At 42.9% G+C, this 13577-nt stretch overlaps 1 protein-coding gene across 1 annotated transcript; it reads right to left on the reverse strand.

Moving 5' to 3' along the window:
• Positions 1-4201: 4201 nt before the first annotated feature.
• Positions 4202-9857, reverse strand: adamts1 (ADAM metallopeptidase with thrombospondin type 1 motif, 1). The gene is made up of 8 exons (XM_047355741.1): positions 8929-9857; positions 7725-8065; positions 7504-7636; positions 6952-7409; positions 6659-6845; positions 6395-6573; positions 6092-6267; positions 4202-5980 (listed from the first exon to the last, which is right to left on the reverse strand). Exons 1-8 carry the CDS (start codon positions 9542-9544, stop codon positions 5242-5244), a joined length of 2829 nt encoding a protein of 942 aa, XP_047211697.1. The 5' UTR covers positions 9545-9857; the 3' UTR covers positions 4202-5241.
• Between the last annotated feature and the right edge of the window lie 3720 nt (positions 9858-13577).

A 13577-nucleotide genomic window follows, 5' to 3' on the forward strand; every position in this document is an offset into this window, starting at 1 on the left:
TAAGACAATAAAAGACCTGAAATATTTCAGTTAGTGTGCAATGAATCTAAAATATATGAATGTTAAATTTTCATCATTACATTATGGAAAATAATGAACTTTATCACAATATGCTAATATTTTGAGAAGGACCTGTAGACCAAGAACCCAAGGATCACTAAACGGGAAGCTCCAATGTTTCCTTGTGGAGATAGGAGAACCATCTAGAAGGTCAACCATTGCGAACAAACTCCGCTAATCAGGCCTTTATGGGGGAGCAGTCAGACAGTATCAAAAAAAGGCACATTGTTTGAATTTCTTTTCAGAAATGCCTAAATTTTCTGGTCTGATTAAAGCCAAAATAGAGCCTTCTCACCTGAACTCCAGGCATTTCAAATGGTCTTGTTCAGTTGTATCTACATGAAGACCAAAACATCCGCAGATCTTTAAGATCTCTCCGATTGACCAGGTAGCTTCTCCTCCATGTTTCAAAATCAAAATTAAAATGTGGAGGTGTTCGAGCTCTCAATGTGTCTGCCGTAAGATGGTAGAGTAGGTTCCCTTTAAACATTAGAACTGTGTGGAACATTCTGTATTTATTTCATTGTTTGTTTATTAATGTTTTGAAGAACCTTGGTCATCTTAGTTGCAGAATCTGAAGAAAACAATGGGAGAATATATCCCAAAAGAACTGTCCTAGCTTGTGTAGACATATCCAAGATGACTTGAGGTTGTCAGTGCTGCCAAATATACTTCAAAAAAGTATTCAGCCATGTGTGTGAATACTATACTGTACCCTTTATGTTTTACATTTTAACATTAAATTGAAAAGAAATGTCTGAAAAGAACGTCACTTTGTCCTTCAGGTCAATTTCATGTGGATATGTCAAAACTAAACTCCGATTTGTTTTTGAATATGTCTGTAATGTAGCAAAACATGGGAAAACTACTTTCTGGCAAATACTCCTGAATATTTCGGCCTAGAAAAACATGTTTAGTCTGACACACTCTGACAAGTTATGCTGCATCACAGATAAGAACGATGACCAATTTTCTTCGTAAGCACCTCTAATTAGAGGATAATGATTTCCTAGAGCGGAAGATGGTCTTACTAATACAGCCACAGGAAGTTCAACGTGGGCTCCGGCTTTCAGTGACTCTTCTCAGGTGCTTTCTAATGCCCAGGTTTATGGGAGATGAGTGGGAAATTTTACCAAACAGTTTAAGTTAAAGTGCACCATAGCAAAATAAATCCTAGGTTAGTTCTGTTATTTTTATAGTGTGTGTTTCACATGCTGTGCTGCTAGCTGTGTGACTGTGACTGCTTGATTGCTGAATCGAAAATAACTTCTACTTTGATTAAAGCAATTTGGATGTAGAGAGAAGGTAAGTCACTTTTTCAAAGGTCTGGTTCATTCAGATTGACGTCAACTTGCTGACCCAATGCATGTCTCGAACTTTTTTTTCTCAGAAAGAGACAGGAGCTGCTGTCTTTCAGAGCAATCTTACCATCATTGCAAGCCTCAGCTGTGATCCAGCAGAGCAAAGAAGCCTTAAATATCCCAGAAAAATTGTATTGATATCCATTATCATCTCTAATATAAGATTAAGTTATATGAAACCTTAAAACACTATCAGGTGTTTCTTAGTAAGCTATAATAATAAGTATTCAAACTAAGCAGCTTTTGGTACCTTTGGCAATGTGGGCAGGTGCCAAGTCCTGCTGGAAAATGAAACTAGCTTCTGCATAAAGCTTGTCAGTAGAAGGAAAGATAAATTGAACACTGAAAAATGAACATTCACTGGTAAATAACTTGATAAAACCCAGTGGACCAACACTAGCAGATGACACTGCACCCCAAATCACCACCAATTGTGGAAACTTCACACTGGATTTCAAGGAACTTGGATTCTGAGCCTCTCCACTCTTCCTCCAGGCTCTGGGACCTTGATTTTGTAATGAAACATAAAATTCATGAATTTAATACACTTCTGATGTCTTTGATTCAGGAGTGTCAGAATGCTTTCTTTTTCAATCTCTTTCCTTTCCCACTAAAGGGTCCTAATGTAACAGATGAACAGCACATGTTACACCTTGTGAATATCCACGACCTCTTGAATGGACTTTGGTTCACAATCATCTCAATGCTGTGGTTATCACTGTTGCTTTTGCAGCTTTTCCTACACTAAACTTTCCCATATCATGCTTGCATTCAGCAGTCTAAACAGCCAGCTTGTTTAGCAATCACCTTTTGTGGCATAACCTCCTTGTTGAGGTGTCAACGGCTCTCCGCTGGACAACTGCACAGTTAGCAATCTTCCACATAATTGTTTAGCCCATAAAACATTTATGTAAAAAAAATGTGTATGATGTATGATTCTAATTCTATCATGGGTATAATAAATCCATATAATACGAGTTTCGCTTTTTTAATTGAATGATTGACAATACATTTTTGATTTGATTTGTTGTTTATTGAGATGCACTTATACATGCCTAAGTTTTAGAACATTAGATTCAGAAGGGGATCAGCAGCTTATTGATGTCCTCTAGTGGTGAAACTAGGATTTGTTTGCAAGATGTATAGGCTAAAGATAAAAAAAAAACAAAAAAAGGAAAAAGGAAAAATAGTAATATTATTGCAGAAGCATGGTGTTCTGCTGAAAAAGTAGCTGGTATTCTCTGACATTAAGCTTAGGAAATATTGCTCCTCACTCTGTCTAAGTCTGAATTTAACAAAAGAGAGAAAAAAATTGGTTTTGGAGCTGGTAATGATGTAAAGATGATAAAGCAAACTTGTCTTACTGGTTTGTAGATTCTTACAAACACTGAGGAGAGCTCTGATGGTTCTGGGGATAGATGGAGGTCCATGTGGCAAAGGCTTGCGGGAGACACAAGCTGCTCCGAAGTTGAGCGTTGGAGGGAGGACCTGTAGGTAGGGTAAAGCTTGACCTGATCAGAGGATTCAGTGGGGCACGGATATCCTCCAGGAAGAGACAACGTGTAAGTAAACAAGCCATAGAAGATCAAATGTTCCTCTAAGAGGCTTGATGCTACCACAAAGTCACCACCCAGGTACTGAATGACCTCTGGCAGCTCCTTGTATCCAGGCCCTCCAGATGAGCTTGATGGGAAGCAGGTGTGCCAGCTGTGCGCTGCTCAGCCCTCTGGGTCAGGAAGAGCTGCAGCTGAGTGGATAGAACCTACACTAACACACCTACGCCCCAGAACCATGACATCCTTACTCTGTGTGGTGGGGAGATAAACCTGGGTCCAGGTGTTTTAAACATTTTAACTGGTGTTCTGATTGTGGATATGTGCAAGGAGCCATTATCCTGACTTATGAAAGGCATCGCAAATTAATTAACTAGCATGTCCTCTTGTCTTGGTTGTTTTGAAGAGTGGCTAAAAGAAATGGACCTCCTAAACTAATCCCAGAGTGAGAGTTGATCTTGTTTTTTACATATATTTTTACTTTAAATTTAAGCAATAGAGTTTATAAAATAGCTTAGTCCAGTTTTCTCAGTGGCTGTCTAAAGAGACGTAGCACAGGGTTTTAAAAAATCCTCTGATTGGGGTAATCAGTGCCTGATGACATCACAATGGGCAACGTCTGTGTGTTGAGTTCTGTGATAGTGAGACAGAGACTGACAACCAACCACAACACATAGAAGAGAAGCCTAATTGGATCAGTCTAGATCTGATCATCCTGTTTAGTTGGGTGTGAAACAAAAAATTGTTCATTGGACATTTTATGCCACTTTAATGTTTTTTTTTTTTTTGTAACCTTCTAGTCATGCATCTCCTTGTTTTCTACTACTGTTTACTATTACTTAGAAATTATTTGAAAGTGTTTTTTCCCGTGTTTAATTTAGTTATGATTTCCAAGCAAGGAATCGCCAAATGGCAACACCTGAGGCAGATGAAAAAGCAGAGGCCTCCCTGGAGAGAACGACCTTCAGACAAAAACCAGGTAGAGAGACAGATTGGGAAAAGGTCCCAAAGTTCAGAATCAAACTCAGAAAGCTAATTTTTTACCTCTTGTAAAAACTCCCTGTAAGGAGCTTCAATAGATTTAAGACTGATTTTTTTTAAACATTTTTTTAGCATTCATATATTTTAGTTTAGTCATTGCCATCATTAAATGTAGTTGGCTACCAAAAATCAAAGGTCAGCAAATCTACCAACTTCAAAAAGACAAACCACTCTTGAGACATCAGCTGAACAAGTCAAGGTGATGCTTTATTCATGAATCTAGGACCAAATATATATATTTATAAAACTGTATAAATACTCTATATAATCTACATCCTTCTGTGATCTCACTTACAATAAAAAATAGTAATCTTTTTTTTTTTTTTTAAAGGCAAATGATTATATTTAACAGGCTGTACAAAAATAAATAACGTTTGTATATTCTATACAAAAAGAAAAAAAAGAACGCATGAAACACAAAGCCTTCGCAGAAGGCAGGAGAGACTTCTTTATGAAGTAGTAGCAGGAGACAAGTCCCTCTTTAGGTCTCCAAACACACCTACACACACACTTACACACACATACATAAATTCACACTCTCCTCTTTGGTCTTTTGAGCTCCCTCATTAGAGGCTGTGTACATGAAGGCAAGATATGGCTAAGAGACAAAGTTCTGAGGCATTTAGACAAGCTTGGTAACATGATGTGCCAAAAAACTAAAAAAATTACAAAGTTGAAGTGCTTCAGGTTTCTGATAAATAAATGCGGTTTTGAACATAAAGACTATGAGCTATCTTGTTTTCCATACCTGATGGGGTGAGCAAGTAGATGAGATATTCTTCTTTATATACATAATATAGCAACCCTGTACCTCACCCTCTACACTAAATCTTATTGGTCTGTCCAGCCCAGCTTAGACAATCATGATATATATGCATCAAAATATTTTGACACACAAGCACTCACGCTAACACACCGAGGATGATGTAGCATGGTAAGCAGCTCTTTCCTGCTAAATTAAGGTAAGATGTGCCACTGTTGACAGAATAGGAGTAAAGATGTGGTCAGTCTTTGCCGCTGCCACGTTTGTTCAACATTCGGGGCTCGGGAGAGAATGGTTAAGTATTGGCAGTTACAATCACAACAGTTGTGGACTTATGTGTAGCCCTGGTTGTAAACATTCATTGACCTCATTAGATTGTCCGTGGGAAAATAATGTAGAAAAAATAAGAGTTTTTTGTAGCAAAAATCTGCAATGGAAGGGGTTAAGATTGTAGATGCAATCATTAGCAGGCCCTCTGATTGCACATTTCCAGCAGTGGTCGTGGGCGGTCTTTGGGGTCACAGTTGTCAAGGCTTATAGTGTGTCCGTCATGCCCAATGCAACGCAGCGGCCGCTTGCGAAAGCCCCGGCCGCAGGTCTTGGAACATTCTGACCATTGGCCTGGAAGCCAGGTAGGGCACGACTGGGAGGCGCAGGACCGTGAGACCAAAGGTCGAAGCTCCTCGGGGCAGTCTCTTGATGTATGTCCCTGTGGGTCCAAACACACTACCTCTCTTTGTTGCCCACCTCCTCCACAGGTCTGAGAACATGGACCCCACTCCCTGAGGGTCCACTCTGCTCCACCAAACTCCCGGATGGCATTAATTGAATGGCGGCGACCTCCGTTGATAGAAGCTGAAGCAGCATTGTTGGGTCTGGGGGTAAAGTAGCTGTACTTAACTCGGGGCCTTGGGGCTTCGCCTACAGACAATACTTGGATGGTGAGGGGCTCTGGGAGTGGGGCAAAGCTTCGGAGACGCTCTAGGGTGGCAGAAGAGCCACTGTATCTCAACAGCGCCCCTTGGAGGGCAATATCTGTCTCCATGGTCATTAGTTTATAACCACCGTTTAACAGGTATGTTCCATCCTGCCGACGCACTGCCAGGTAGCTATTATCTTGATGGCCATTGGTTGGAGAACGCTGTTTAATGTCCAGGTGGGTGGCACCAGCAGGAATAGTTACAACATCCTGATAACCAGGCCTAACACAAAGATAGATGGAGGCAAAACTTAAATATTAAAAACACTTTGACAAGGGTACAATAGTGTCTAAAATTAATATTTAATGGCTTGAAGATCTGGTATATGCTTACCTGGCACGCTCCAGAGAGCCTGACACTTTCTTGCAGGAAGATCCATCCCCACCACAAACACCACATTTATCAAAGCGCCGGTTAGAGCCAATGATACGATCACACCCAGCCTTGACACACTGGCCTTGCACACAAACTGAGGTGGAATCTGGGCTGCAGGGTGTTCCATCAGCAACCTGGGGTCAGCAGAAGGACGAAATAGGACAATAAGAAGTTTGTCTTATGGAAAAATCTTATTGAATAAGAGACTTGGGACAAAGACTGTTAAAATGATAACATAACAAACATGTATTATTAGTTTACCTTAGGTTTGAGGACAAAAAAGTATCCAGTCCCCTTGGCCCGACACACCAGTTTGCAGCGGTCTTTGGGTGAAACTCCAGCATACTTGGGCACCCACTCGACACCCTCGCCTGAACCCAATGACACTTGAGCCGACATATCATTGTGGGCCAAACACTGTTCCTCACGAAACGACAGGCCTGAGTAACAGAAGCGCAGAGATCAGATTTACTGCTTTGAGCCACTTTAGTCTCTCCTGGCTCTGTGGCAGTCCAAATCTCTTACCATTGGTGTCAGGGCAGACTTCAGTGTTGCAGGAGCGGTACTGGATCCTCTTGCCTTCACAGTACTTGCCTCCATTTTTCGGTAAGGGATTGTCACAAGCACGAAAGGAATACTGTACCCCACCTCCACAGGTTCGAGAACAATCACCCCAGGAACCCCACATGCCCCAGCCACCATTAACCGAAGTCTAGTGAGGATATACAATAAAAAGGTTAGAGAAGGCCAGACTCAGCGAACATTTTTAACAAAAGGCAAAGTAGTGAAGAGTAGGTCATGTTGGTGTTTCATCCTACCTGATGTTCAGCAGCTAGAGTCTTATTGAGACATCGTCCAGCCAGGCAGTAGCCCTCATGCCCACAAGGTGTCCCATCAGCCCAAGGGAAGTTCTTGGTCTGGCACACCACCCAACCACTGGATGTGGTCACAGTGCACCACAGAGCTGCACACATGGTACTTAAGTCTGGGCAGTGTTGGGAATCCTCCCCAAAAGTCAGGCGACATTGATGATCAGCGCTGTAGACCATCCCTGGCAGAGGCTGGGGAAGCGACTGAGGTTTGACTGGCTTATCCAGCAAGCATTGACCGTGGCCATTGTCCAGGAAACTGGTGATCATGAGGGCAGAGCAGGGAGACCATGGTTGCTGTTGGTCCAGATTGGACAGAGTGGAGGCCATCATGTGAGAGCTCCAGTGGGCGCCATTGACCCCTGAACAAAGCTGGGCATCATCATGAGGCATATTGAAGACATGGCCTGAGAGACATAAATCAATTAAACTGTTAGCACCTGTAGTATGATATGCACTTCATTATATGTTTCAAAGATTTTTGTTAACATTTAGTTTTACCCAGTTCATGTGCCACTGTAAACGCTGCCTGCAGCCCATCATCCTCAACGATGGAGCAGCTTCTCTCAGGGTCGCAAACTGTACCAACATCTGCCATCCCTAAAGTGTCACAAGAATGGGCTCCACAAAGATCCTAAAGAGGGAGAAAAGAGTAGATTAATGCTGATATCATGACTACTGATAATTCCTTCTTCCCTTTAACTATCTCTAGTCAAACTCACTGTTCTGGTGAAGAGCACGGCCGTATCGTAGTGCTCTGGGTGGCGGTCACTTGGAGGGTTGTGCTGCCGCTGCCATTGACAGAAGTTGCGGAGGGTCATGGCAGCGTTGCTTGACACCTGAGGGCCTCGCTCCTCCTCATATACCACAAGCAGTTTCACCACTGCCAGGCTGATGGAGTTGTGGATGCTGGGGTGGTGGTAGAGACGGGACGCCACTGCCATGATGGTAAGAAGGTATGGTTTGAGTCCAGCACCATGGAACTCGGCCATGGACTGGTCGGCCACCAGCATGATCTCCAAATAGCGTGGGGTGGAAACAAAGCGTCTGGTCCTGTGGTTGGCTGAGGGGAAAAACAGGGGAGGTCAGAGGTTCACAGATCAGATATATGGTCAAAATCATCTTTCAATGATTGTTCACTTTAGACTCTTAGTTTATGTATTTTAATTTTGAAAACGAATTTATCTACAGTACATCTCAGGAAATTATGTTCAATTTTAGTTTTTTTTAAGAAGCAGTCTGGCTTCTGTGACTCACAATTCACACCACCGATGGCTCCTCCTTTTTGGCGGTCTGAAATTGACCTTTTGGTGTGGAAAAAGTTTGCTAGTTAGAAATGGGAGAAAATCCTTTCAGGAAAATAAACTCAGGCGGTACCAGTTGTACCAGGGGGTGAGTTCACACTTCTCAGCGTTGTTGGCCCGGCAGCCCCCAACCTCTGCCTCCCCTCCCCTTTTCTCCGCTACTCCTCCTCTCTCCTTTACTCCCTCTCTATGGAGCTTCAAGTTAACTAATCGGACGTTAGGTATGACAGTATGAAAAGTGTTTCATGGCACACCATAACACAGGAGGTATTACAAATTCTCTCTCACGCCATCTCTTTAAAAATATTTCCTTTAATTAATACTGACATAAAAATGTATAAAGAATTGGAAAATCTTATTGAATAATCATAGAAAAATAAATATATTTATTAAAGGTTTTTTTCTTTCATTTATATATATATTTCTTTCCATTGATATTGTGGCACTAACGGCGCAACGCACCGGCTCCTTACTCATCAAGATCAATGATTTATAGAAAAACGTGTTTTTGTTTTACACAATCAGCAGAAAACGTTTGGAGTTTTTTTCTTTGGTTTTCTTGGTGTGTTAGTTGAACTACAATAAAGATTAGTAATAGTGTGTAAAATGCGCTCAGTATTACCTGTTTGCTCTGCGTTAGGCACTCCGTGACTGGCCTCCTGCTCCAGATTTCTTGGCACTCGCTCCTCGTCCTCGCTGACCCCGCACTTGGAGCTCCCTTCCTGAGCCAAAGCTACGCGGTTTCTCCTGCGGACCATGTGCACATCCTCCTCCTTTCTCCCCGGGAGGAACTCGCTGGAGTTTAGCGGCTGGATGAAGTACTCCTCCCCCTGGAAGAAGAATCCTCCGGTGAGTCCGTGGCACAGGTTGAGCGCGGCGGCTGAGCGCTCCTCTCTGTTCACAGTGCCTGAGAAGAAGCAGCCGGGCTCAGCGGCGCTTTCGACTTCCCGGACCGGTACGGACTCGGGGCTACCCACGACGTGGAAGACGAACCCCGGCGCCAGGAAGGTCTGATCGGGCTCCAGCTGCAAAACCAGCTGCTTTCCAAAAACGTCCAAGCGGTACAGCCTGGTCTGCGCCTCCTTCTCCTCTGAGGAGAGAGTCCGCCATGGTTCACTTTTGCGCTCTGACCGGTCCAACCTGACCGGCACCACGGTGCTCTTCTCCCAGGCGCAGCGAACTGCGCCGACGCACAAAAGGGCTATTAAACCAGTACTAACACTTGAAAACCACATCATGCAGCTGTGAAATCCAACAAGTGGATATAGGCTATGAGGTTTAATAAAAAATAAAGTCTCTACAGTGAAGTGAGTAAAATCCTTTAAATTAGCTATATTTCCACTATGAGCTTGCACAAAACAAAAACGAATTTCCAGTGCATTTAAAGTTATGAGCAGGCTCAACTCGTTGAAGAAAAGTGGTGGAGAACAGCAGTAAATTCCAACAGATCGCTCTCTCTCTCCGTCCCCCTCTCCAGATGTTTCTGGTTCTGGTTTTGAGTTCGGGAAAATGGTCTGATCTGTTCTCCTCTCTTGTCTTGCAGTCAGATGAAGAGCCGGTTGCTCCTATTTATGTATCCCAGCTGGGTCGGGACCACCCCCTTTCCTGAGCACTCTTTGATTTGGGAGAAGGGGCCAAATCCCGTGCGCAAGGAAAACGCAACAGCGACCTGGAGCGCTGCCATGATAATCAATCATTGTGGAGGAAGGGGAATCTTTTCCTTAGCCACAGGAATTAGACACACCATCTATTTCTAACGCAATGTAATTTAATTAAACGTCTCAATTTACATAAACGTGATATATATATATATATATATCACGTTTATCAGCATATTTGAAATCTAAACTGATGTGACGGACAGGGTGCGGCTGATGCGCAGCTGGAAAGGAAAAAAGGTCGTGATGGCCGGGTCCACGAACCATAGTCATCTTGACTATGGTTCGTGCCCAATGCCGGCTGCGGGGCGCTCTGACCGGCTTCCAGCAGCCCCGCTCCGCGGGGTGAAGGAGCAGACGGGGGCCGCCGAGTTCTTAAGGTGGAGCAGCTCCTCCATCGGGCTGCATCCCGCTCCGGGGAAGGGAGCCCAGGCCCCCGTCGTCCTGTTTTCGTCCCCCGCCCGCTCTTACTGTTCCAACCACTGTAAAAGACAGGAAGAGTTTACGTTTGAATTTCAATAAAACGGCCAAAAAAGTACAGAGATGCTCCATAATGTGCTTTTCACTCACAAGTGAACGTAATAAAACAAGAATCACAAAAAAATCTGAGATTTCTGCAGCATGAATGCTTTAAATCTCTAAAATAATGTTTTTTTTTTTTTGTATCACACAAACAAATATTTAGAAGCTTTAATAAACAGACTGTACTTCGATGCTTCGATGATAGTCAGAATTTCCCACTTTGACACAAAACCAATCATCACTGATCCAGTCTGTGGAAAGTTCCCAACAGTCTACCTTAAAACCTCAGCACTGAAAAAGAAACAAAAATGTAATTCGGTGTTCTTCCACTAGATGGCAGACAGACCTAACGACTGTTGTGAAGGCATTTCATGACCTATCAAAGATTTGGCCAATAGGTGGCGCCTTTGCATCGCTAATAAAACCTTTACTAAAACGGATTGAACATATGGGGGCAGTCTGTCCACATTGTTTCATTTGGTGTGCCTTTCAAATGTTCATTTCCCTTGTAGATGCTGAAGAACAAACTTCAATGTATTTCATTAGAATCTAAAAATGGATGCAAGTATTCTAGGAAGGCTGCAGAGGGTTAATAGTGGCAGCATAATGCTGTGGGGATGTTTTTCTTCAGCAGGAACAGAAGAGCTTGTCACAGCTGATGAGAAGATGGAGCTAAAACAGGGCAATCCTGGAAGAAAACCTGCTGGGGGATGCAAAAGACTTGACACATAGACAAAGGTTCACCTTACAGCAGAGCAAAAACCCTAAACACAGAGCCAGAAGTAAAATTGTATTGTTTAGATTAAAGCATATTCATGTGTGTTTTACATTGTGGCAATCTGAGTTTATTGCCAAATGTGCTCCTGTAACTATTTAGCTAATAATGGGGAGGATGTGAAGAAAATTCCAACATGCTCCTAATTTTAGACAATGTTCTCCTTTCAAACACCATGTCCAAGGAGTGTAGTTTTTCTCCCATGACATGGTTGGCCTTCCTGATAATTTCATTGAGTCTGTTGGTGTTCTTAACCCTCATTCTGCTGCCTCAGCAAACAACAGCAAACACTGGCTCTGGCACTGGCCACCACAGAATCATAGAACATCCGCAGCATCTTTCAGCAGATGATGAAGGACCTAAGCTGTCCCAGAAAAAAACAGACGGCTCAGGCTATTTTTGTTTACCATATCCATATTTGTGGACCAGTTTGTCATCCAAGTACAGTCCTAAGTACTTGCAAATGCAAATGGTGGCTTTTCAGATTTGTGTTTGCACAAAATGTTGAAAATCTATTTAACATTTTCCATCCACTTCATAATAATGCGTTTGTGTTGATTTAACCCAAATAAAATACGTAGAAGCTGGTGTTTAGAACCTGAAAACATGTTTTAAAATGTGTTTAAAGATTTGGAAAGTTCACAGGGTATGAAAACTTTTGCAAGACAGTTTAAGGTTGGAACAGTGGCTGTAGGCTTTGTGAATTTTTTTCTGCTACAAAAAATATGAACCTTGCATAAATCTTGCAGCAGAGGTTGATCTAACAAGATTCTGAGGTATGAGAAAGTTGTGTTACTTTAAGCACAATTGTCACATGTTCAACATATGGTGTATACTTTGTTCACACTAAATAACTCAACAGTACTTGGCATAAAGTGTTGAAGAACATGTCTTCTGTAAATAAATTGTGGACACAGGGTCATTTGTTTGGGTTTTTAGTGTTGTAATACAGTGGACAACCCTTTTTTGGGCCGGGCCCAGTGTAACTGGTTCCTCTTACAGTACAACTAAGATTTTTCTTTAGAAAACTAGAACATTTGTCTAGTTATTTATCTACAGGGGTTGGACAATGAAACTGAAACACCTGTCATTTTAGTGTGGGAGGTTTCATGGCTAAATTGGACCAGCCTGGTAGCCAGTCTTCATTGATTGCACATTGCACCAGTAAGAGCAGAGTGTGAAGGTTCAATTAGCAGGGTAAGAGCACAGTTTTGATCAAAATATTGAAATGCACACAACATTATGGGTGACATACCAGAGTTCAAAAGAGGACAAATTGTTGGTGCACGTCTTGCTGGCGCATCTGTGACCAAGACAGCAAGTCTTTGTGATGTATCAAGAGCCACGGTATCCAGGGTAATGTCAGCATACCACCAAGAAGGACGAACCACATCCAACAGGATTAACTGTGGACGCAAGAGGAAGCTGTCTGAAAGGGATGTTCGGGTGCTAACCCGGATTGTATCCAAAAAACATAAAACCACGGCTGCCCAAATCATGACAGAATTAAATGTGCACCTCAACTCTCCTGTTTCCACCAGAACTGTCCGTCAGAAGCTCCACAGGGTCAATATAGACGGCCGGGCTGCTATAGCCAAACCTTTGGTCACTCATGCCAATGCCAAACGTCGGTTTCAATGGTGCAAGGAGCGCAAATCTTGGGCTGTGGACAATGTGAAACATGTATTGTTCTCTGATGAGTCCACCTTTACTGTTTTCCCCACATCCGGGAGAGTTACGGTGTGGAGAAGCCCCAAAGAAGCGTACCATCCAGACTGTTGCATGCCCAGAGTGAAGCATGGGGGTGGATCAGTGATGGTTTGGGCTGCCATATCATGGCATTCCCTTGGCCCAATACTTGTGCTAGATGGGCGCGTCACTGCCAAGGACTACCGAACCATTCTTGAGGACTATGTGCATCCAATGGTTCAAACATTGTATCCTGAAGGTGGTGCCGTGTATCAGGATGACAATGCACCAATACACACAGCAAGACTGGTGAAAGATTGGTTTGATGAACATGAAAGTGAAGTTGAACATCTCCCATGGCCTGCACAGTCACCAGATCTAAATATTATTGAGCCACTTTGGGGTGTTTTGGAGGAGCGAGTCAGGAAACGTTTTCCTCCACCAGTATCACGTAGTGACCTGGCCACTATCCTGCAAGAAGAATGGCTTAAAATCCCTCTGACCACTGTGCAGGACTTGTATATGTCATTCCCAAGACGAATTCACGCTGTATTGGCCGCAAAAGGAGGCCCTACACGATACTAATAAATTATTGTGGTCTAAAACCAGGTGTTTCAGTTTCATTGT

Source organism: Girardinichthys multiradiatus, chromosome 24 (assembly GCF_021462225.1).
Source record: "Girardinichthys multiradiatus isolate DD_20200921_A chromosome 24, DD_fGirMul_XY1, whole genome shotgun sequence".
In the NCBI taxonomy this organism is placed as follows: Eukaryota; Metazoa; Chordata; class Actinopteri; order Cyprinodontiformes; family Goodeidae; genus Girardinichthys; species Girardinichthys multiradiatus.